The sequence below is a fragment of the Pipistrellus kuhlii genome, unplaced genomic scaffold (assembly GCF_014108245.1).
Source record: "Pipistrellus kuhlii isolate mPipKuh1 unplaced genomic scaffold, mPipKuh1.p scaffold_m20_p_4, whole genome shotgun sequence".
Classification (NCBI taxonomy): domain Eukaryota; kingdom Metazoa; phylum Chordata; class Mammalia; order Chiroptera; family Vespertilionidae; genus Pipistrellus; species Pipistrellus kuhlii.
In genome coordinates, this window is record NW_023425540.1 from 27,291,549 (window position 1) to 27,316,347 (window position 24,799).

Consider the following 24,799-nt stretch of genomic DNA (forward strand, 5'->3'; position numbering starts at 1 on the left):
AAGTGTATAGACATGGGGCCATGCCTTACTTTTGTAACACCCACATGCCCAGTTCCTCCCTTTCTTACCCACTGCAACCACAAATTATCTTCCCAAACTAGCAAAATGTCACTTTAAATTTAAAAAAATGGTTTGTTTATATTTTTATAGCTAAAATGGTTCATGGGCCCCTTCCAAATAAAGGAAGAATTCAGAGCATTAACACAGGACCAGGTCTTAGCTCTGAGTAGGAAAATATGAACATCGATCTAAGTGTTCAGGAATACAAGATGATCATGTAAAGGAAGTCTCTTTTCCTCCTCCTTTGTATGCCGTTGCACAATGACAGGTACAAGATACACAGAGACACACGGGGAGAAGCAGGGGCTGTTCTAACAGTTAGAACATTCTTGTTGGCTTTTCAAATGTCATAATGCCAAACCAAAACATTCTCAGATTTTATTTTATTTTATTTATTTATTTATTATTTTTTACAAATATATTTTATTGATTTTGTACAGAGAGGAAGGGAGAGAGATAGAGAGCTAGAAACATTGATGAGAGAGAGTCATCGACCAGCTGCCTCTTGCACACCCCCTACTGGGGATGTGCCCGCAACCAAGGTACGTGCCCTTGATCGGAATCGAACCCGGGACCCTTCAGTCCCCAAGCCAACGTTCTATCCATTGAGATAAACTGGTCTCGGCCATTCTCAGATTTTAAATCAAATTAATTCTTTAAACTTTCCTCATTGAACACAGAAAAGACCTACTTTTAAGTGTGCATTTTTGGATTTTTATTACGGCAAAGATTTAAGGGGTGGGAGGTTGACATTTTTAGACCAGTGCAAAATAAACTTTTAGAACTCTAAGGTAATAACGTCTAACTAATCAAAACATTGGATTCTTTTTTCTGATAAATGATAGTCACCTGCTTAGAGTCTTTTAATTAAGTGGAAGCATGCTCTTTATGCCAGTGGATTTTCAAGAAGCTGAGAAGCAGTGAAGTGACAGCTCTACTGTTTACATTTGGATAAATGTAGGCAGCTCCATTCCTCCTAATCTGGGCAGCGTGAGCCTTTCCACCAAGATGAACATTTTTGCATTAAGCAAGTTTAAATAGGAAATCTCCCTAGCATCATTCTGTACCAGCAGTTCCTTAAAGTCATGGCTCAGTTAATCATTTGCTTTTAGAATGTTTTCCTCCAAGAACAGGGATATTCTTAATGATATATTTTTAATTATCCAAAATATTCTCCCTTTTGCCTTTACAGATTTTTTTTTCATATCACATATCTCTGAAATTCAATAAAAGAAGAAACAACTAAGTGAGTGATTTGCTTTCACATTTAACTTAAATAAGAAAAGCTCAGCAACAGAAAGATGTGTTTGCAGTGCTTTTTTTTTTTTAATTGGTATGCAGGTCACCTCCTTTTCCAACGAGCAACTATTTAATAATAGAGGGAATTCCAGCCTCCGAGACATGGCTCTTTATTTTATATAATAATGCATACAACCAAACACCAACTGATAAAACAAATGAATCTGAACATTCCCTCGTAATTTGTTAATTTCCTTGATTGGGTATTAAACACAGTTAGTATTCAGTCAAAGAACTGGCACACTTGTGGATATATCCCCATTTTTTAAGAAAGCCTACTGGGCACACCATACTTTCCTTTCCACATAATTCAGCCTTAGTCACCCTTAAAAGCTGGACGGTAACTACAGGAAGAATTAAAGATGGTCTTGGGCATCACAACAGGATTACTATTGAAACACAAAGAATCTCCATGCTAGAGAAATGTGTTTGCATTTGTGGTTTTTCTGATGCCTTCAAATGAATGTGCCTACGTCACAGCTACATCTGTTTGGATGCTTTTCCCCCCTTGGGTAAATGAACAAAGGCACATGTTCTTAGAACTTGTCTCATGGAAATTTACAGCCTACTTTTAACCCTGCCTTGTATAGCTTTGAATTGCTCTACTTGTTTATGTTTTCTTTCATAAATTAATGAAATCTAAAACATATCACTCACTTGGTGCCTTAAGAACACTCACTTGGTAATTGGAAATAAGGGTTAATCTCCTTCAGGCCCTGAGAGTGTTTACTTAAAATGCTTTCTAAAGGAGGAGAGAGATTAAAGACATATGCCAGGATAGAAAGCTCCTGAAAGTTATGCCCCACCGACCAAGTGTTTGCATTATTCCCGTATACATGAACTCACAGAATGTGATGGATTGAAGTACCTTGTGATGTTAAATTCAATTTATTCTTTTGGTCTCACTTACAAAGTTTGATATATAAGACATAACTCTCTCTGGTTTCCATTTCAAGCATATTTCTGCATGCATCTGAAAAGCAGGGTGTCTAATATCATGCCAGTAGGCTAATGAATGGTAAGGCATATAAAGGCTGGGAGAGAATTCACATCAAATGTCAACCAAGTCACATAGATGAACAAATCCTCACTTGTTCATAAGCTGAACACAGTCTGAGAACTAAAAGTGAACCAAAGGTTGCTCCCAAGCCTGATTATGATAGCACAATATTAAAATACAAACAGTAAAAAGTTACATGTACACACTGTTTTTACAAAAGAAATGCAAACAAAGAGTACTCACACTTTTGTTCCGAGAAAGCAAATCGGAAGTATTTCTTTGCATGGTGGCGTCTTAAGTAACTCAAACAGGCAATAGTTGTTTCCAACGTCACTGCTCTCACTGCAACAATTATCCACTCAAAAGCCAACTGGCATTCTGAAGAGAAAGGCAAGGAAATGTTTAATCAAGTATATGATTAACATGTGTGCTTCAAAATACTGTCTTAGAGTGGGACAGCAACTCTTAAATCATTCATCAGAGCAGACTACAAGGATGCTGTGTTTAAAGCAGTCAAAGTACACACAAGCAACATTTCCAAAACAGCTTTTGTTAAATTTAAGTTTAGAGATTTCAGGTACCATCTGTTTTCTATTAAACATTCAAGCCTACATTTCTAGTAGCTGAAGCAAAAAGTAGATATGGTAGTCACAACCTAAGGTTACATGTATATAAGGAAAACACAGACTGTATTGTGTATTTGATAATTCTTGTTGGTACAGCTAGGGACCCCTCAAATTTCCACCCATGGATCACAAAGGTAGCTTTGTCCACTGCTGGAGGACTCATGTTTACATCTGAGAGCCCTCTGACCACTACATCATGGCCTCCTGGTTTATTAGCAATGATCCACAGTACAGTGAGCCATCCCAGTGGCTCTTAGGTACATTTAGTGAGTTCTATACCATTTTGATTCAAAGAGATTATACGGAATGGTTTAGAGGAAGTGCTTACTGAGTTAAGCAATAACTAACTTGCAATGAATATTCTAGAGCAGTTGCCACTTGAGTGACAGAAAAGCCTCATTACCTAACCTACACTTTCCATTAGACGCTAAGAAGGAAATTCTCAATTTTGATTAGGAAGAAAAAGCAAATAGAATGACTATGATGCTCTGCTTATTCTGATATTCAGCTATATTTGGACATTACTTACAAATTCATAGGATATATTTGTATGTGGGCTGAGGTGCCTTTTAGGAAAGCAATCACTCTAAGGGAACAAAGATAAGGCAAACATGCTTGACCAAAACTCTGACCTTGCAGATGTGGGCAGATATTATAAGGGCAGACTGATTCTAACAACAGCATGTATTCTATCATTTGGGTTTCTTCTAAGCATCTGTGGTTTTTGTGCCTGAGGTTTATGGAAAAGAATAACAATGATCAAGATCTGAGTAGCTTGTTTTTGGTAAAATGGTTGAAAAATATCAAAGCACAGAGCAGTGTGAATTATATATTCAAAAAATAAACAACATGAAGTGGCTATATGTATTTTTAAAAGCATATACACCAAAAGGAGGGAGGACTCCATGGAACACAGCATCTCTGGGGGCCCCTGGAGGAGGCCAGGCCCCAACAGCAGGAGAGCCCAGTGGTTCCCCACCCCACTGGGAAGGACCTTCCCCAAGCTCTCCAGCAATCAGCAGTGGCACACTCTCAAGGATCAAAGATTTGTTTGGAACAGGAAAGAAGTCCTAAAAACTTATAAAAATAAAAGGAAAATATTTTTTTAAAGGCCAGAGACCCCATCACAGCAAAGTAGAGCTAGAATTAGAGAAATCGAGTTTATTATTGCTAAGAATATCCCTAGAGGCATAAGAATATACCTAGATGCAATGCCCTAAAGGGCGGTGAGGGACAATGCTTTCTTCTGGGGTCAATGAGAATGCTTACCTGAAGTTAGCGAAAAATGCACAGTGAATAGGAGTTGCTAGGATAACTATGGTTCTTTGAGTGTGTATGGATTTTTTAAGGGTGTAGGGTTTACTCCTGGGACCCTGACTGACACATTGAGTGGATCCACAAATACAAACTTCTCAGCTAGTGTACCTCCAGGAATTTAGTCACCTTTACTGATTAGTTACAATGCCAAGCATGTTATTAGCTCTCAGAAAATGTAAAATCATGTTACTCACCTAGATCAAATTAAGAAGTGGGCAGAAATAATATAAACTGTGAGCTAACTAAATATTCCATACCTGGAGGGTGGGGAGGATGAAGTCCCCTAAATGCTGTGGAAAGCTTACATCCTATCAAAGAAAAACTCATTCAAAATATTTCTTTACCCATTTAGTATTTAATGAGTACCCTTGGGGGCAACCATGGGATAGTGGGTTAGAGATGCAATGGTTCTGAGTTAACAAGTAAAATCAGACAAATTATGGATTTAACCTGAGGCTTTCCTAAATGAATCATACTTTTAAGAAATTTATCTTGACATCATTTAAAGACTATCATTAATAGATAATTTCCTGCAGGAATTTGTAACATAAAGAAATTGAAAGAGGAAAATGGACTTCATTGAAAAATCAGAGCTGATGGGGTGGCCCTTCTCAGCCTTTATAACTACCTAGGAGGCACCAGGGCCTCACTAAAACAGCTTGGACCTTGGAACCAAATAGGCAAATAGAGCTACAGCTTTTTAATTGCATTCTGTGTCTCTTTAGGTAAGTTACTTAACCTGTCTGAGCTTTCTCCAGACCTGCAAAAGGGAGATAATAATACTCATGCTGTTGCTTGCCACATTTCAATGAGTTTTAATGTCTAAAAGTAGTAACATCGCAATCCTTCATTACTATCTTTTTCTTCTCTTCTTTCAAATGGTAAGCAACCACAACCATCCATTCTTATTTTTTCCTAAAAGTGCCAAACTCTCTCAAATAAGACAAACTTAGGCAGATGTACATTCATTTTTTTAAAATTTATTTATTGACAAAAGAAGGGAGAGAGAAACTTCAATTTCGTTGCATTTTGATTCTTATATGTGCCCTCACTAAAGATCGAACCCACAACCTTGGTGTGCCAGGATGCTGCTCTAACAGCAAATATACTTTCAACTACACAATAATGAACAATGTGTCAGTTAGGGTCCCAGGAGTAATAAGACACTCCCCTCATATTAGGGTCATTAAAGGAGGGCTTAGTAAAGAGACTATTAAAGAAGATAAGAGCAGAGAAGAGGAACCTACCTAGAACGGTGCAGTTCTCGCACAGGTAATAATGCAGTTCTTACCACCTCCAAGCTATAGGGACAAGGAGAGGGATGGGCCACCAATCCCTAAGAGCGGACAGTCATAAAACTGCCTTGAAAATGAGATTATTCTCTGGGACACAGCCTGGGGCAACGCTGAAAGGAAGGAGATGAACATGATCTCTTCTGCTGCCTCCTTCTGATCTCCTGCTAGGACTCCCCACTGCAAAAATACAACAGAGCCAACAAAGCAGTCAGCCCCCAAAGACAGAAAACCTCCTAGGGTAGGGTAGGGAGGGGAGTAGAGCTGGAGGGGACATAGAAGAGGTGCCACACAAATCTGACCTGATTGCTCTGGAGAGGACTGCACTTTTCTGCTATCTCAGTTCATCCTAAGAAAAATACCTACTATTTATCCTTAATCCTCACAGTAACTATATCTGTGAGATATCATTACTATATGACCCCATTGTGAAAAAGGGGAAATCAGCTCCAACTAGTTAACTTAAATTGCCCGGAAATAGCAGAGCCAAGATTCAAACCCTATTTGTCTGGCTTCAAAGTCCATGTTTTTTCTACCCTGCCACAGTGCTTAGCTGCCAATATCACGAACCAGTGCATTTTAATTATCAACAAGTGGTAACCTCTGCAAATATCAAAGTTGTGCCTAAGCCAAAGAATGTTTGATTTAAAAGGTTTACTTTCAGGAAGGCAGTTCCTACAAATTCCTCCCTCAGCAAAGACAAAGCTGTAAGACTGCAGAAACGCGTTCTCCCTCCAGGTGCACGATAAAGAAACCAGGTGAGAGAACTCTCACAAATGCAATTTCATTACTTCAGGAATTTGCACATAAAAGTTAATTGGGGAGAAGTAGAGTCAGCTCCTGCAGGGGGAACACTTTAGAAACAGAAATGAACAGAGCCGGTGGGTAAGACAGATGGTTCTGAAACATTCTGAGAAGGAATCTGAGCTGGAGCACCTGAATAAATTTTGCTGCTTTGATCAAATGATAAGAGAGTTAAGACAGGTTCTTTCCTAGAGATTAAGGATTTGTATAATGGAAAAACCCGTGGACTGGGCACTAGAAGAAATAAATTCTACTTTCATCCCAATGTCATATACACTAGCTGTATAGAATTAGAAAACTCTCTTCTTTTTTCTTTCTCTACCATTTGTTTGCTTCTTGTAGATTGGAGATAATATTTTCACAACCTGCCTCACAGGGTTATTCTGAGCACCCATTAGATAGATGATTCCTCAGAAAGTGAAGGGACAGCCTTCACAGGGCACCCTGAAGGAAAGACTGTAGGAAACCTCTGTGGTCATCATTAGATCTGGATCAAGAAAGAGTTTTTTCTCTTAATTCACAGCTTTAAAAGGAATGAGGAACTATGAGGGACTTAGACACTGCGGCAAATGTATGTTACCTGTCTTAAGTGTGGGAGATGAAATTATCAGGCACCTCAGAGTACATGAGATTAACTCAATCTTTCCCATGAAAAGTCTGGGTTTTTTAAAGAATATTTTTAATTTTTTAAATTGCAGTTGACATTCACTATTATTATATAGGTGTACACATAGTGATTAGAGACATAATTTATATCTTCACTTAGAAGACCCACAAGTATTACAAATACAACATGATCATATATGAACTCAACTTTTTTTTCTTTCTTCACTCATAATTATATTTCTTCTCTTATTCTCTCTTTCTCAGTTAATGGTACCACAATCCACCCAAGCCAAAACCAAGCTGAGCTCCTCCCACTCCCTGATCACCCACACTCAATCAGTGATCATGTCCTGCTGTAGTACCTAGCAAAGATTTCTCAGCTCTATCTTCTCTTTGCAAGTCTACTGCCAATACCCTCTTTCAGACTTTTACCTACAGTATTTCAGGTATACCTCCTAATCATTGTCATTTTTACTGCCTATTCATCCTCCCGTATTTCATATTTTCCTTATTTGCTATACTGAACCCTACATACTCCATGCTGTTTCCCACATGTAAGTCCTTGTTCTGTATTGTTTCTTCCTCTTCTTCCTCATCCTCAAATCCACTTCCTCCACCTTCACTTACCTACTCCTACTTCAACACTTAGCTGAGATGTCATCTCCTCCTGAATTTCTTGATTCTCCCAATATCCCCAGCCTAACCCCCATTGCAAACCTGAACCAAAGTCTTTCTATAATGCCTTCTGAATGTTCCCAACAGTGTATTTGTCAGACATACTGAAGTGTTCTGTACCTCACTGCCACTGCTGCCCTGGGCTCTAAGACCCTTGAGAGTAGAAAACATTTTACGTTTGTATATATAATCACAATGTAATATACGCTCAATAAATTTTTACTGAATTCTGCCAAATTGAACTGCTTCCCTCGACTAGAATTATGAGAAGGAAAGCACATTTTGTCTCCAGACTAAAGAGAATCCAATATTTTTCTTTGTAACTTATACTCATACAAAACCATCATTCTATTCCTTTCTCTTCCCCCAAAATGATAACAGCAGTCCCTCTTACTCACTCAATAGACATTTACTAGGCACTTGTGGTAAGCAATGAACTGTGCTGGTGTCCAGGGATGCAAAGATAAATATGATAAAATCTCGCTCTACAAGGAGCTCATAGATGAGTGGGGGAGAAAGACAAATAGCACAACACGCTAAGTGCTTTGACAGAGGCTCAGAATAGCTGGTGTGGGACCCAGAGGAGGCAGAGAGTGATTCATACACCTAATGGCTTCAAAGACTGTTCTGAGTTATTCTGCTCTTGCGAACACTTTGCTTTAAGTTGTTCAAATGCCATTTCATATAGTGATGTTGTTTCCCACATAGAAGGAAAAGAACATGAGAGTAGAGACTAGCAGTTCCTTTCATCTTGTTTGCACATCTGGCCAGACCTCTGTGTCTGCAGAAGAGGGGGCCATAGAAGTCCACACCCACAAAGTGTTTCATAATATTGTTAAATGAATAATATGCAGGTGATCACACTTATGTAAGAGAACACAAGCCCCTTTTGATGTCAGTACAAATTTATTATAAAATAATTGACATTTTGGAAAACAAACTACATCATTTGGCTCCCAAGTAGGCCAATTCTTCAGTTCCAAGGGTATGGAAATGCCAAAATACCCTCTCTTTCAATGCTCTCCTTGACCAGCATTTCAAAAATGGTCAAGCTGAGTCATTTGGCAGCAAATAAATTACATTTCTTTCTAAAATTCCATGCTTTGTAACTTTCCCCCCACCTGAAATAATTGCAGCTCTCCACAAGACAACTCTTCACTTAAATAAAAGGTCAGGGACTTTCCATTTCATCTCTCACAAATGAGAATGCTCTGCTCTGGTTTTAGTTTCCTGCTGCAGCAAGAACAGTTGCAACAGAAGCTTCTTTTCAACAACTTTCCTAACCATATCCTCCCACTGCCGAGTAATGGTGCCCTTCCAGGCCTGGGCAGTGGGAGGTGACGGGAGCAGTTTTGTCCTGTGAATCATAAGACAGACTGGTGCGTAATCTGCTGGCCTGAGGCTTAAGAAGGAAGGAGCCTCTTATGGGATGTGTCATCGCCTGCTGAGTTATAATGCATTCATTGAGAGCCTCGGGACAAAACCCCCTGAGTCACCAGGAGGGAAAACAAAATGATGGCAAGACAAACCCCACAAAATCTCTGGTTTAAGCGGCACGCTACTTACAAAATCTCCTTTTTCAATACTTCTCTGCCCCATATGGGATTAAAGTCCACCATTTGAGTACTTTTAAAATGTGAGAAGTGTTTAAATGGCATTATCACTGAAGGCTGTGGGGATGTAGGCACAGAATGTAATTTAAAAATCAGGCATTACAAATCATAATCGGTACTTTCCATCATGAGATGAGCTCAGTTCTAAATATGAACCATTCTAGACCGAGCCGGTTTGGCTCAGAGCATCAGCCTGCAGACCAAAGGGTCCTGGGTTCAATTCTGGTCAAGGATATGTACCTTGGTTGCAGGCTCCTACACGGCTTAGGGCCTAGTCGGGGCTCATGCAAGAGGCAACCAACTGATATGTTTCTCTCACATCGATGTTTCTCTCTGAATTTCCCTCTTTTCCACTCTCTCTAAAATTCAATGGAAAAATATCCTCGAATGAGAATTAACAAAAACAATAAAAATAAAATATGAATTGTTCTACCTCCCTAGTTAAACAAACAAACAAAAAACATTATGTAGATGATAGATAGAAAGATGATAGATAGATAGATAGATAGATAGATTGATAGATAGATAGATAGATAGATGATAGATGAGAGATAGATAGATAGATGATAGATAGATGAGAGATAGATAGATAGATAGATAGATAGATAGATAGATAGATAGATAGATAATGAATAGATAAATAAGAGAGACACACACAGAAAAAGAAAAAAGACAAAAAGGAGGTGGGGATGGGGACATATATCCATATCATAGCTTCTGAATTCTATTATGTACCTCTTCTCAGTCTAAGCTCTAAAAGCAAACCTATCCTTTCTAAGTTATCATGAGCCAGATCCTTTCAGATGTTCCTTCTTAAACCAGCACACCCCTTTGTTCTTTAGTTGCTTCCATTCATCAATTAGCAAAAAGTTCTGCCTTTAATCTTCTTGTAAAATTTACATGGTGAACAGCCCCCTTAAGAAAAATTACAACTGAATTGTTTTAAGACCTAGTACTATTATTTTCATTATATAAGATACAATGAGAAGTTGGGGGTGGGGGGAATAAGCCAGTTAAAGATAAAAGAGACTAGGGCTGTTGGCAAGGCATCATGCAGATCTTACTTAAGGCATGTATGTGGAAGTTCTTTTAATGAGTTTTCAATAGAAAAACTTTTATCCTATCATCAAGTAACTCAGGACCCGCAAGCTATCATTTCTCCCTGATTAACAATTGCTACCCAAGGAGTCTTTGCTTGCTGTCTATACAAACGCAAGAAAAAACAAGGCATAAAATGAAAAAGTTCAATGTTAATTAAAAGAAACATAAACAAGGACATTAACACAACCAAGAAACCAAAGAGCAGAAGTAAAAACCCAAACCTATCAGTACTCTGCTCCTTAGGAAGTGACAACCTATTAGCATCCCTCGAGGGAATGGGCCCACTGTGGTGGAGTCATTAACACACAGAGTGAAAATGCACATGCCTCTTAGTTTTAGTGGGAGCCAAGGAACAAACTATTAATCAAGAGTAAAAAGCAGTTGTTCTTCTATGTTAAAATTAAAACAAAAGCAGAAAAGAAGCTGGACAACAAATGCAGATATTTTTCCTGTTTGGACTTTTTACTATTTATAATTTTATTATGGCATTAAAGGTAACAAAGTTAAGGCCTATTAAGAAGTAATAATATTCTTCTGCCATGAAAGAGTCATTTTCAATGTATTCTTTCTCCTTCATAGTCAAGGTATATTAGGGAGATAGAATCACACCAACCCCTTCAGCTGAGTACCTTTTTATTTAAAATATGTTCTCTCTTGCCGAAACCGGTTTGGCTCAGCGGATAGAGCATCTGCTTGCAGACTGAAAGGTCCCAGGTTTGATTCCAGTCAAGGGCATGTACTGAGAGGGCAGGGCGGGGTAAGAGGGCAGGCGGGGCGAGAGGGCAGGGTGGGGCGGGTCCAGCTCCAGGTAACTGGACCCTAGGCCTAACCCAACCAATCAGGTCAGCCAAGGTAGCAGCACCACCCTCCCTATAAAACCCATTGATATGTTAAGTTCTTTCTCTTTCTCGCCCATGCCCTCGTTGGTGTAGGTGAGACTGGGCTCGGACTAGTCCCAAATAAATACAGGCTTTCTGCAATTGCATCGGATTCGGCTCCCTGGTAGTCTTTGGGGTTTATGACACTTGGGCATTACAGTACCTTGGTTGTTTGCACATCCCCAGTAGGGGATATGCAAGAGGCAGCTGATTGATGATTCTCACCGATATTTCTAGCTCTCTATCGCTCTCTCTTCCTCTCTGTAAAAAAACAATAAAATATATTTTTTAAAAAATATGTTCACTCTTTTGCAGTTCAAAATACCATCTGAAGAAGAAGAATTTAAATTAGAAATATTTGGAGGAGAAAAAAAAAGGCAAAATTAATTATTAGAATTTTGGAATTAGTCATACCTGGATTCAAATTCTGTTTTGGCCACTTTCAGATTTTGTGGCCTTGAGGAAGTTACTTAAGCCTTTTGAATGTTAAGTTCATGGTCCATACAAGTATAATAATTGAATCCCACACTACAGGGCTACAGTGCCGATTAAATGATAGACTGATGGTCAGCATAAACTAAGCACCACACCTGGATCAAAGAAGGTTTTCCTTCAATGCTAGATTTTATTTTTACTTTGTTTACCCTGTAGTCAAATAAGCAAGCACTGGGTTTTTTAGGAGACTCGGGTTTTACTAATGCTATAAAACTATTTCATTTTTTAAAATGGACTCTTTCCCCTTGTGCACTGTTGGTAGGAATGCAGATTTTTGCAGCAACTATGGAAAACAGTGTGTAGGTTCCTCAAAAAACTAAAGATAGAACTGTTTTATGACCCAGAATTTCTGCTTCTGGGTATATACAAAGAAATCCAAAACATGAATTCAAAAGCTTATATGCACTCGTTGTTCACTGCAGCATTATTTATAATAAACAAGATATGGAAGCAACATAAGTGTGTGTCAATAGATGAGAGGGTAAAAAAAATCTGTGATACATATATTCAATGGAATATTACTCAGCCATAGAAAATGAAATCTTACCATTTATGACAGTATAGATGAATCTAAAGGGATAACTGAAATAAGTCAGATACAGAAAGACAAATATATGATTTCACTTATATGTGGAATCATTGGATAAAATTAATGAACAAACAAAATAGAAAAAGACTCATAGATACAAAGAAGAAACTAATGGTTGCCAGAGAAGAGGGGGGCTAGGGGACTGGGTAAAAAGGGTGAAGGAATGAAAAAGTAAAACTTGGTAGTAATGAAATATAATAGTTGCAGGGTTCTAAAAGTACAGCATTGGAAATAAAGTCAATAACTCTGTAATAATTATATGTGGTTTCAAGTGGGTACTGAAAGTATGGGTAGGGGAGACACTTTGTAAAATATTTGTCTAACCATTATGCTGAAACTAATCCATATATATAAAAGCCTAAGTGACCGTTATGACCAGACAATTGGACAACTGGACAACCAGTCACTATGACAACGCACTGACCACCAGGAGGCAGATGCTCAATGCAGGAGCTGCCCCCTGGTGGTCATTGCACTCCCACAGCCAACTTCTCATGGCCAGCTAACCTCCTTCAGTCCCTCCCCTCAGCCAGCCAGGACTATCAGCCCAATTGGCCCAATTGCTGGCCAGGCTGAGGGACCCCACCTGTGCACGAATTCATGCACCAGGCCTCTAGTACAAAATGATATTGAATATAAACTGTAGCTGAAAAATATATTTTTTCTGAAAATGAACTCTTCTCAGAATTATTATTCTGCATTTGCTCTGGCACAGAATGAGAGGAGCCTGTCCTAATTCTCAGGACACTCGAGTGCAGTACAGTACAAGATTTAATCTTTAGTTTCTGTGTCTAGACATAAGCTCTCCCATGGCCTTCTGTAAGGTCAAAAGAATGTTTCAAACCTTACATCCTGGGGTTTGAAATTCTTTTCACCCTGATGTTTCCTTCTTTAAGTACACATGAAATGAGCATCATCATGAAACAACACTTTTCCAGCAAGAAGTTAATTGTAATACCCACTCTGAGTTGCCAGCACTAAGCAACCACCACATTCCTCAGCAAATCTTAAAGGCCCTCAGCATAGAGAAAGGACAAGCAAAGAATCTTGACAGACAGAAGAAAATTCACCTCGGTTCACCATGATCCCCATGATTACTCAAAAGCTGCTCAGAGCTTGATTGCTCTAATCGAAGCCTGTGCTGAATCACCGCCATTCATGAGGTACCCATCTGGCACCTGAAATTAGATTTTCTTTCCTCTTTATTCATAATGATGATGAGGGATAGAGGCACATAACAGCAAAACCCTTAAAGATTATTTTTCTAATAAATTAATTTCTTAGCGAAAATAGAAAATGGCAGTTTCTTCTCTAAGGATCTTGCTATCTTTTATCACCCAATAGTTTATTAGCTCAATTTTTCAAAATGGCAATGACACTTGAAAAGCTGGAGTTTCATCTTTAAAAATCTCTTTAATTCACTGAAGAAGTAATCTAAACTAAAGCATATAAATGACAAAATAAAACAGAATTTAATGTCTGAAATCTAAATAGCCAAGGGAAAGAGACTTAGGATTAAAAAGATCTTTAAATTTCTAGCTCATCTGAAACCCTGTCATAAAGATAAGGTCATACTATACCACACCATACCAAACCAAACCAAATAACACCATACCATACCATGGATATTGTTATTGGTCATTTTATTCTTAAATGGTACTAAGGAAAAATCTTTTAGCCTAATTATTCTACAGTGAACATATGCTGTGTGTATTATAAACTTTAATTAACAAAAATGTATATATAATTATATCTTTTAAGTATACAGTTTGCAGATAGGACCAAAGTTGTAGGAGGAAAGAATGATCATGGAATTCCTTAGTCAGAATTAGGGTGATGTTTTTAATGTGTAAGATGATGCAGTCTAGCCATGACTAGTCAGGAGATAGAATATTTCAGATTGCTAACACATATGCCCCAGTTGCTATAAAAAAAAATGAAGCAGGATTAGAAATACAGTCAAAATCATAGAAATTCAAATGTACAGTCCTTACAGCTAGTTCTCCAGAGTACTAACAAAGTCAATGATAGCAAGATATCTTAAAAATAATAGATTATTAACATGTTTATAAAAATGTACAATATTTAAGTTTACTAATTATTATTCTTAAAGTGAGCATTAGCTTACACATTTCAGATGCAAAATGGACTGAATTAATTATACACAAATGCACTTGCCAAAACATGTTTCGGTAAATTAAAAGAAGAGAGCAAGCATACTGTGTGGCCTGAGCAGGCAGGAAGCATTCTGGTGCCATATCCACACACACACACACCACCCCTCCACAGCCTTTGAGATCCTTGATCACGCCAAACTTGGCCCAGCTCTGTCCCTAGGATCAATTCGATTCCCAATCAGCAGAAAGTTAAAGAGCTCTCTATTGATGGGCATTTAGAGAGGAAAAAGAAAACAGACATCTGAGTGGCTGCTTTTTTCCGGACACGGTGTTATTAGCTTTTTATCAATTATTCCATTTAGCTCTTCAAAATCCATGGAGTAGGTAGCTTCCCCATTCTGCAGATGAGAAAACCAAGCCTAAGACAAATAACATGATTTTCCAGAAATATCACAACTAACAGGTAGCGATTCAAATCCATATCTCCCTGGCTTGAAGTCCCTGCCCTTTCTGAAAGGCTATAAGGATGAATATGATTTTGTCACTCTGTAGTATAGATAATTTGGAGGTGAGGTGGCTTAGAGGTTAATCAAACCCACTTTTGAGATGAAATGCCTGAATTGAAATCCCCACCCTGCCACTTGTTAGATGTTAGGCCCTGAATATGCTTCTCAACTTTCCAGTGACTCAGTTTCTTCCCATATAAAGTGGGCATGATAAGTATTGATCAGAGTTAAGATATATAAAGGAGTTAGGACTTTCCTGACATAGAGTATCAGTAAGTGTTAACTATCTTTGTTACTATTTGTGGGGGTTTTGTGGCCACTTTGTGCTCCATTTTCAACAGCTTGTCTTGGTCTTGTTCCCCGCCTTCTTTGTCCATTGGCTTTCTCTCTGACCGCTCCACAGACTGCAGTTCTGATTCCCAGCTCAGGGCTGGGCCCTGACTGCTGCCAGGCCTTCCTGAGGTCAGCTGCACACTGGCTGCCTAAAACACCAAGCTAGCCTAAGCTCAGGCTCTGTCTTCCTGTGCTCTGCCAGCCTGTGGGGTGCCACCTGGGAGCCTTTGTAGGACCTGGGCTGTGCCACCCACCCCTTATCACCCACCTCTCAGTACACCGCTTTGCTTGCAAACTGTCAAAACATCCTTCTGTCTCTACCAGTGGCTCCTGCTCTCCCCTCATAACACACCTAGTATTCTGGCAGCACAACATTGGAAAATGCTTCCAGTCTGACCCACCACTGTCCACTGAGCTTACACTCACAGAGGAAGACTAAAGAGAAAGTTTCTTGGGCCCCTTCTAATCTCCAGAGTATTTCAAAAGGCAGAAGACAGTGCACCGTGGGAATTTTCAATGCACTTCACTATCAAAACTGGACAAAGGACACACTATTTAATTCATGCCATTAAGTGAGGTTATCACCAAACATGTGTGATTCTGTACAAAGAAATTCTGTTGGGAGTTTCCTTGAGAAAATACTGTCTTCTGCATACTGACCTTCTCAGCTTCTTTTCTTTCTATCAAAACAAAACAAAACCACCATTAATTGGCTCAGTGCACTTTGTTGGATTCATCTCACCAAAAAGAGGATTTGCAGTGTGACCCCTGATTTGAAATCACCTGCAGATCTAGCATTGCTTTTGCCACCTTTAATCTTACATTAATAAGTACTTAACAGTGCCTCAGAGGTTCAGATTCTTCCAGATTATCTTTAATGCTACAGGCATCTCCCTCAATGAAACAACAAAGTGTTTTCCCTTACACATTGGCTACACAGAAAAATAAAATATTCTGAAGGGAGAGATTTTCCACCCTTCGCTAGTGCCCTAGAAAGGAAACAATAAATTCCTTGGCCCTATTAGTCACTCAAAGCTTCCTGTATTTTGTCTTAAAATTTCTAAATATTAGCATTTTCGTTTTGATTTTTGAAGATGAATACTTTGTATCTACACTATGCCTTTCACCCAAAATTCTCAAAATTATACAAAAATTTCAAAATATGGAATGGGTTTTCAAATAATAAAAAGAAATCAAAATCTTCCAATGACTCCTCAAAAATATGTCTGTATACAAGATACGTGCACATAGAGCTGATATTAGATGGAAGGAATTACTGTTGGATAAACACATTTTACTCTCTGTCCTACAATGATGTCATGGTTCTAGCAGCACTCAATAAATATTCAAGATAAAAAGCCAAGAATTTGCTGAGCATTTCTTAATGGTGCAGCATCTACTCTAGAAAGCATTGTACGGATAAAGCAAACATGTATATATGACATAAAATTATTTAAATACTGTCTTGTTTAGAGACTGAGACTGACACTATAAACAATTAAAGAACACAAGTCTATAATTAGTGCTTAATAAATTGTGTGGCACAACTAATAAGTTTAAAAGTAATTAAGAAAAATGAGAGAAGCTATTGTATGCTAGTGATGTGGAAAAAAAAACACCACAAAGTATGTAGCTTTTAAACAGACCTTAAAAAGTGATAAGGGTATGGATGGACAGAAATGAAAGGGAATGAATGGCATTCATATCTGAAAGGAACATCAGGGAAGAGACTAAAATAAGTATATAATAGGGGAATGATAGAAAGATTTTTTTTTCTACTGGATCTGGGGATTTGCTGCAGAGAATAGAAGAAAATGATCTTGGATAATTAAGTGGAAAGGAGACTGTATGTGGCATTGAGTGCCAATTGGGTTTGATCCAGTAGGAAACAATACAGACTCTCAGCAATCAATGGCAAGGCAGGGCTCTGTTTTAAGACATATATCCAGCCCTAGCTTGCTTGGCTTAATGAATAGAGCAATAGCCTGCAGACTGAAAGGTCCCAGGTTCAATTCTGGTCTGCGGGCTCGATCCCCAGTGTGGAACATATAGGAGGCAGCCAATCAATGATTCTCTCTCATCATTGATGTTCTTATCTCTCTCTCCTTCTCCCTTCTTCTCTGAAATCAATAAAAATATATTAAAAAAACAAGCAAACAAACAAACAAGTATATCCAGGCAACAAAAGATGAATAAATGAGAGGTGATCTAATTTATTGGTTTGTTTGTATTTTATAGAAGTTCTTATTTTATATCATAAATTGGAAAGATTAAGTCTTCTCATATTATTTCTGAAACCTGGGTAATTTCAGACATTCAAAATCTTGGTTTAAATAGGAATAATAGCACATTTTTTAACATTATTTTTATGTAAGAATTAAATCAGATTATATATGAGAAGTGGTTAGTATATAAAAAACACTGTACATCAATTCTCTTCCCAATAAGCTATTTCAATCTTCTACAAATATTCAAAGATGAGTTCTAAAAAGAGATTCAGATATTTAGACAAGGCTGTTACAGGGAGTGTCTAAGAAGTTATAAAATAATTAAACTTTTTAATTAATCAATCAATGATCTGATCTTATTTCAGTATAATCATATAGACCTAGGACTATTGCTCATTCAAATGGTTTTATAAATGAATAAGTATATTGCATTTTGTCCCCAAATTTGAGTAGGGTAAGAACTTACAGCATCTCTGCTAAATTCATGAAGACTTAAATTAAGAAATAGATATAGCAAGTATAGGGATTCTACCCATTCATTTGTTCTTTCAAAAAACATTTATTGGACATCTACTAAGTACGTTAGCAAAGCTCTGAGCATTAGTTCTACCTTGTTTCCCCCAAAATAAGACAGTGTCTTATATTAATTTTCGCTCCCAAAGATGCGCTAGATCTTATTTTCAGGGGATATCTTATTTTTCCATGCGCTAGGTCTTATTTTCGGAGGATGTCTTATTTTCGGAGAAACACGGTATATCAGTGAACAACAGATAAAATTCCCTCACTCATTTACCTTATATTCTAGAAGACAGAATAAATTAACATATACATAATATAAAACAAACAATGAGTAAACTATGTATTACGTGAAATGGTCATATGTGTGCAAACAAAAACAGAACATGTATGCATAAAGGGTATTGCGATTTTAGATAGAATTGTTAGCATTGGTAGCTAGATATTAATAAAGGAGGGGAACAAAGCAATCAAGCACACTATACTAGGGAGGTGTTTCTGACAATAAGCCTGTTTCTTTAGGAAGCTACAGCTCCACACACTCCCAGGGGAATTTCTGCATCCTCTGCCCTTGGGACTAATCCCTAAAGTGGACAGGAAGGATCATTTCTGATCATTACCAGGGGGAGGAATAATAACAGCAAGAGAAATTCCTTTGCTAGGCACATGTGCAGTAGAAGCCAAGATGATTCAGGAGGAGGATCTTCTACTATGAGATGTGCACAGTAAGAGTTAAGATCGTGACCAGAGAGGCCTGTCTGTCTAGTCTGGGAAAAGTATTGGATTGGATAAGAGACACAGAACCCCAGAAAATCTAGGAAATGTATTGGTTAGGGAGAGGACACAATGCCAGCCTGTAAAACATTGGGAAGTTGATTGCTTAGTTTGAAAGAGGACCTGGTCCTTCCCAAGTCCGAGATAACATAATTCAAGCTTAATAGAACTCTTTCTCTCATTCAGTAACATGTACTCATTCCATTCATTCATTCACGAGTTCTCTCTCCATAGCAGCCATGTGATTCTAGCAGCCAGGAGGGCGCCAAGCACGGGCCTGGGCACAGTGCCAGCCAAAGCACAACCAGGGACAGACTAAGCTAGCCAGATAGGACAGGGCCTGAGCTGGACTGAACCAATGGCACAGAATGGGTGGGCCCTGGCATATGTTCTGGGCTTGATGAAGACAAAGCTGGACTTTCGCCAGTGGCAGAATGGACATGATGAGACACTGGGAACCCAGGGACAGTCCTTTGATTTTGCATCTACAATAAACCTTATCCTCCCATATGTGGATCCCTGGAATGTTTTCCTGTGACTCTGTGAAAAGACTCCATTTCAACTGACAACAGAATGGTCAGAAAGAGATTCTCTGAAAACATACCACTTGAATAAAAGCCTTAAGGACGTGTGGGAGGGAGCCTTGGTGTGTTAGAAGCAGAGTCAGGGCAGCCCAGCCGGAGCTGCGATAGCCAGGGAAGAGGAGCTGAGATGGATGCAGAGAGGTACAGTGTCCTTAGGCCAAGCAAATCTCTGGAAACATGGCCCCTGGCAAAACAGAAGAGAGCAGCACGCAGGGGCTGGACCTTATTGGCGCAGGAATCACAAAAGTAGAAGAAAATGGCACAAAGCTCCACCCCGGTGAAGGGGCCAAAATTCTGCCCCCCTGAAGCTGTTTTGGAAGATACTGATTTTAAGCTGCAATTAAGAAAGGACCTTTGACCCTTCTCTCTTTCCTGTCCAAAAGATTCAGTGAAACCTGCTTCAGGAAGGAGAGCTAGCTGAGGATGCTGCTTTACACTCTTTTGAATTAATATGGTAAACAAGCAGGCTTCAGTTAGGTGCCTGTTAGCTAGCTAACCACTGTGTCCCATTGTTTCTGAGTCACCTAGCAAGGATGTGTCTGCCCCCTTATGTTCTGCTCTTCCTCAATTACCTGTAAATAACCCATTCTTACTTCTGAAATCTAAGACTCCATTCTCCTCTCTTTCTCCTTTGTCCAAAATGTCTTATTTACTCAATGTTGCCACACTGTCTTTAGAATTCTCATAGGACAATCATACCTTGTGAATTCTGCATGCACATATTTTAATCTTCGATTTTCTCCTTATTCTCTGTTAATTTGGTTATTATCCCAGCCAAAAGCATTTAGAAGGTAGGCAGAAAAAGATTCATACTTTTTTAGCCCCCACACTGGCAATAACCAGGTTTACTCCACCACTGCTGCTTACTTTTATTTTTAATATAGTTTTATTGATTTCAGACAGAGGAAAGGAAAGGGAGATAGATGGAAACACCAATGATGAAAGGGAATCATTGATCAGCTGTCTCCTGCAGGGCCCCCACTAGGACTTACCCCAAACCTGGGCATGTGCCCTGACCTGGAATCGAACTGTGACCTCCTGGTTCATAGGTCAATGCTCAACCACTGAGCCACGTTGGCTGGGCACTGCTGCCTAATTTTAAATGGCTCCCTCCAACACCCAGATTCAGAATCCCCTCTCCCATAGTACACTAACATGCAGCAACAATGAGAGATAGAATAGAGTAAAAACATAGTCACGGAGCAATTGTGAATGCATCAAAGTGCAGGCCACGAACTGGCAATGGCACCAGATCACCCTTTAAGAACCACTCTCCCAGAACTGATAGGACACTTCGCAGCAAGCAGGAGGTGCCAACAAGGGCAGAAGGTGTCAGGAAGGACAGATGGTGTCTGCAGGAAGCCTACTTCACGAGGGTTGGGCAGCATAAAAGGTGAAGAAAAAGGCAACTCGAGGTTTATAAATTAAAACTGATTTCTGAGCTCTTCCCCTCTCCTTTCCCACCACTGATGGAAAGCCAAGCTGGATGGACTCTCGTTTCACTGACTATCTGTAAGAAAAATCTGTGCTAAAAACCTCCATTTTACTTCATTAGTGTTTGTGGCCTGGGTGCCTGGTTTGCTCCTTATCTAATACTTGAATCCTTATTCTTTATATTAATAAATAAGGAAATTCCTATTGATATGTAGCCTCCATTTTGCAGAGACAACGAAAGGTAATCATACTGTTAAAACAGGAAAAGCATCATCTTGTCATTGCTTTCTCTCTGGGTAACAATGGGGATTTTGGAAAAGCTTCCTGTTGACAATTTTGGCACTCACAAAAACACTAGAATTCTGTCAACATAGCAAACTGCCTATTGTTGTACGCATTCCATAAAGGAACAACTGGAAATGGTAATATCACAGGATGACAAAATGTCACCATTATCTAATGGCAATTTTCTCATCATCATTCTAGGGGAGGATTTTTTCCCCTACGATGCAGTTTGTAAATATGGTAGCATTTATTTCCTGGATGTAGTTGGAGGTTACTGCACTTAAATTGGCAGATGAGAGAAAGCTAGAAGAAGGAAGAATAAGAAAGCTAGGGAGAGAGGGAAGGAGAGAAGGTGAGAAGTGAGAAAGAGAAATTAAAAGAAAAAGAGGGGGAGAGACTGACCATGATTGCAGCTACACTGGTTGTGTTTAATTATCTTGAAACTGATGAAGTGTTTGCTTTAAGTTGGGGACTTCCCTAAAATAATTACCTTACTTGAGAATTTAATAAAAGTTCATAACATGATCAGAAGCCTTGCTGAGTAAGTAAATTACTTAGTTATAAGTAATTACATTGCTATTTTGCAGCTATAACATAAAATACACTCAAAACAAAGAAAATGCACAGCCGTTCAGGCTGATTTCCTCTGTGTGAATTAGAAGGGCAAATTTTGAGATCCATTTTAAGGTAGAATCCGCAAATGTCAAAGTAGTGAAGTTGTGGGGATGGGGGGATAAATGCTACCAGTTTCCTTAACTACTCAACAAACGAACCAATCCATGTTAACTCAGCCTGAGACCACAGAGTTTTAGTAAAATTGCTAACTGTGGCAAGTTATAGCAAATGTTAGGGATTGTTAAAAATCCAATAATTCTGGTAAAGAGAAATTGAGAACCGAAAAAGAAAGTTATATGCAAACCCTCAAGCTTTTCACTGAACCTCAACAAAGAGATATTACTTTTTGTTGCAAAGATAGTTTTTTAACCTGTTTTCAAAAACAAAAATGCAGCCTTATAAAATCAAACTTAAATTGGAAATAGCAAAGTAACAAAATACCTAACAAATACATTAAGTTCTTAAGTCAGGGAAAACAAAACTGGATTCCATCCAAGAGCAAGTTAAATCACTCTAGACCGCTCCTGGTATTTACCAGAAGACTATAAGGCCTAGCCCCACAAACAGAAAGAACTCTGCATTGAAAAGAGACACACACCCCCAAAAAGGAACCTGGAAGCTCCTTTGTAAATGCCTAAGGAACAAACTTGACTGTTTCAAAAACCAGTTCCAATCCCCGTGCAAGCACTTCATGACACAGTATCATTTTTATAGGGTTTTGTTAAAACCAGATTACAATTCACGTATTCCTAGACGACTAGAGTGACAGGGTGGGTTACAGAGGGGCCTGGTGACCAAGACCAGTTTCACACCGGTGTTTCTAAGAGCTTCATTTCTGAGGTTCCATGTTCATCACAGCTAGAAGGCCAGCTTATGGCAAGCAGCCTAAGCTGAGAAGTGACCCAGCCACAGCCGGGGCAGTGGTGCAGGGCTAAGGCTCCCACAGGGCACAGCCAGCAGGTGGGGCCCAGCTCACCAGGCACTTTTCCTCCAACTCTGCGCTGAAATCCCCAAACCCAGTTACTCTGCTAAAATGACAGAGGAGCCCTCAGGCTGCCAGACAATCCTGCAGACCAACAAGCAGTCATTCTGGAAACACTGCGCCAATGTAATTCTCTCACTCAGAGACTACTTAATAGCAGCCAGTATTTGCCGGAGCAGCATGTCTCTTCCAGGGAGGCTGAGGCATTATGTGTGAACTCCCTCACTTCTGAGAGTCCTATTTGAAAGCCCACCTCTTCAGCCCTTCCCGTGCTTTTACAATTCTTATGGACAAGCTAGAGGAAGTGTATGCCACCCAGTTTCTCCAGAATTTGCCCCATTGACAATAGGATCAAATAAAAACTTTTAATAACCCATAAGGCCATATGTCATGTAGTCACTATTTCCCAGGCTAGATTTATTTCCTGCCAGTTTCCCCTTTACACATTCACACACTAAACCAGTCCTCTCTATGCCCCTGTCCTTCCTTGTCACACATTCCTCTGTATTCCTGCATCCTCCACTCCCTATTCATGTCCCTGCAGCCTTCAGAGGCTCTTCCAGAGACATCTATTTAGGCATCTATTTGTAGGTACCACAGGACTTAAGGCTCAGCACTTTTAGAACACAGTATTGAATTAGAATTTTTGTTTCCATGTTCACCTTTCCACTAGAATTGACATTCGTTGAGGGCATGAGTAGTGAATTTTTTATTGGTTTCTCTAAGCCTATCAGAGTATATGATACACAAATGAACAGAATGAGAATTAAACTCTCCCTCAATTTATGAAATATTGCAGAGGCCTCAAAGTATCTCCCTCAGCTCCATCTCCTGGAAGAGCTAACAGGACAAGAAATAAAATGTTTTTTGCTTTGAGAAGATAGTACATACATGTGAAAATGTTATTGGTATCACTTCTAACATAGCTTTGAGAATGTTCTTCAACACTACACAGCACCATCACACAAAGCCAAGGAAACTTCAACTATTTCCTCAAATCCACACAACCTCAATTCTGCCCTTCTAGTCTTTCTAGTCTTTCCCTCAAATTCATGGAAAGAGAACAGTCTACCCTAACAACCTCTCTCCTGCAGTTATCAGTGCTTTCTATTTTGTATGCTTATGTAATTTATAGAGTTCTTTTTTAAACCAGATTTAAATGGAGGTATCCCACATTTATTATCTGGGACTAAGGTGGCGGGCACAGGGAACTCTTACCAAACATAATACAAATGAGTTCAGTTCAACTACCAAACCATTTTAGTAAGACTATTTTTCCATAATTTGAGAATAGTTAAAATGTACTTGTTAGTGCAAAAGTGCAAAAAACAAACAAAAAAACAAAAAAAACACAACAACAACAAAACAAGCAAATAAAAAAGTGCAAATCACAAAGTATAAAACAGTGATGTTAGGGGGGATACCACACTATCATGGTGTTTATGGGTATTTTAACCATGACACGTGGTCCTCAACAACTAAATAAAAGCCTGCTCCAAATGATCCTCAATATTTACTTAGAAGAGAGAAAATACCACATTCCAAACTGGAGTTGGACATAATATAAGACATTTAAATCTCAAAGTCGTCAAGGAAAAAAGAAAACCTCTGGAGCAGACTCTTTAAACCCCAGAGACCTCAGGGCAATGCAGTACTTAAACTTCCTTCCTCCAAAATGGCACAGAGTGAGTGAGGCCATCATCTGAGGCAGTTGTTGTTATTGCATTTCTACTTCCTCTCTCCATCATGCTACTCTCAGCGTGATCTCCTGTGAGCCAACATCAACCCAACATTGCTATAAAAAAATAAAAATAAAAATAAAAAGTCCTTAATTCCAGATTTTAATATCCAAGGTAGGCTAACTGTATTCCTCAGTCACGATTGATGGGAGGAGAGTGGTGTGATTCAGTCCTCCACAGCAGTTTCTATGATTCATCAGTGACCAAGTCTGGAACTGCCAGAATTTAGCATTAGCCCTTTTAATCTTGGTTGGAACTGCTGTTTAGTGACAATGATTCCTGGTATACACAAAACAAGAAGATGCAAAAAATAAAAACAAAAAACAAACTA

At 38.9% G+C, this 24,799-nt stretch overlaps 1 protein-coding gene across 3 annotated transcripts in view; it reads right to left on the bottom strand.

The window, feature by feature from the left end:
* The window catches only part of PDE4D (phosphodiesterase 4D), a 1,149,946-nt gene that overhangs the window by 933,519 nt on the left and 191,628 nt on the right, over nt 1–24,799 (bottom strand). For all 3 annotated transcript variants that reach the window (XM_036410645.2, XM_036410646.2, XM_045571772.1), the window contains exon 3: nt 2,603–2,737. In XM_036410645.2, the coding sequence (XP_036266538.1) occupies nt 2,603–2,644 (42 nt within the window). In that variant the 5' untranslated portion in view covers nt 2,645–2,737. The remainder of the gene's footprint in view (nt 1–2,602; nt 2,738–24,799) is intronic.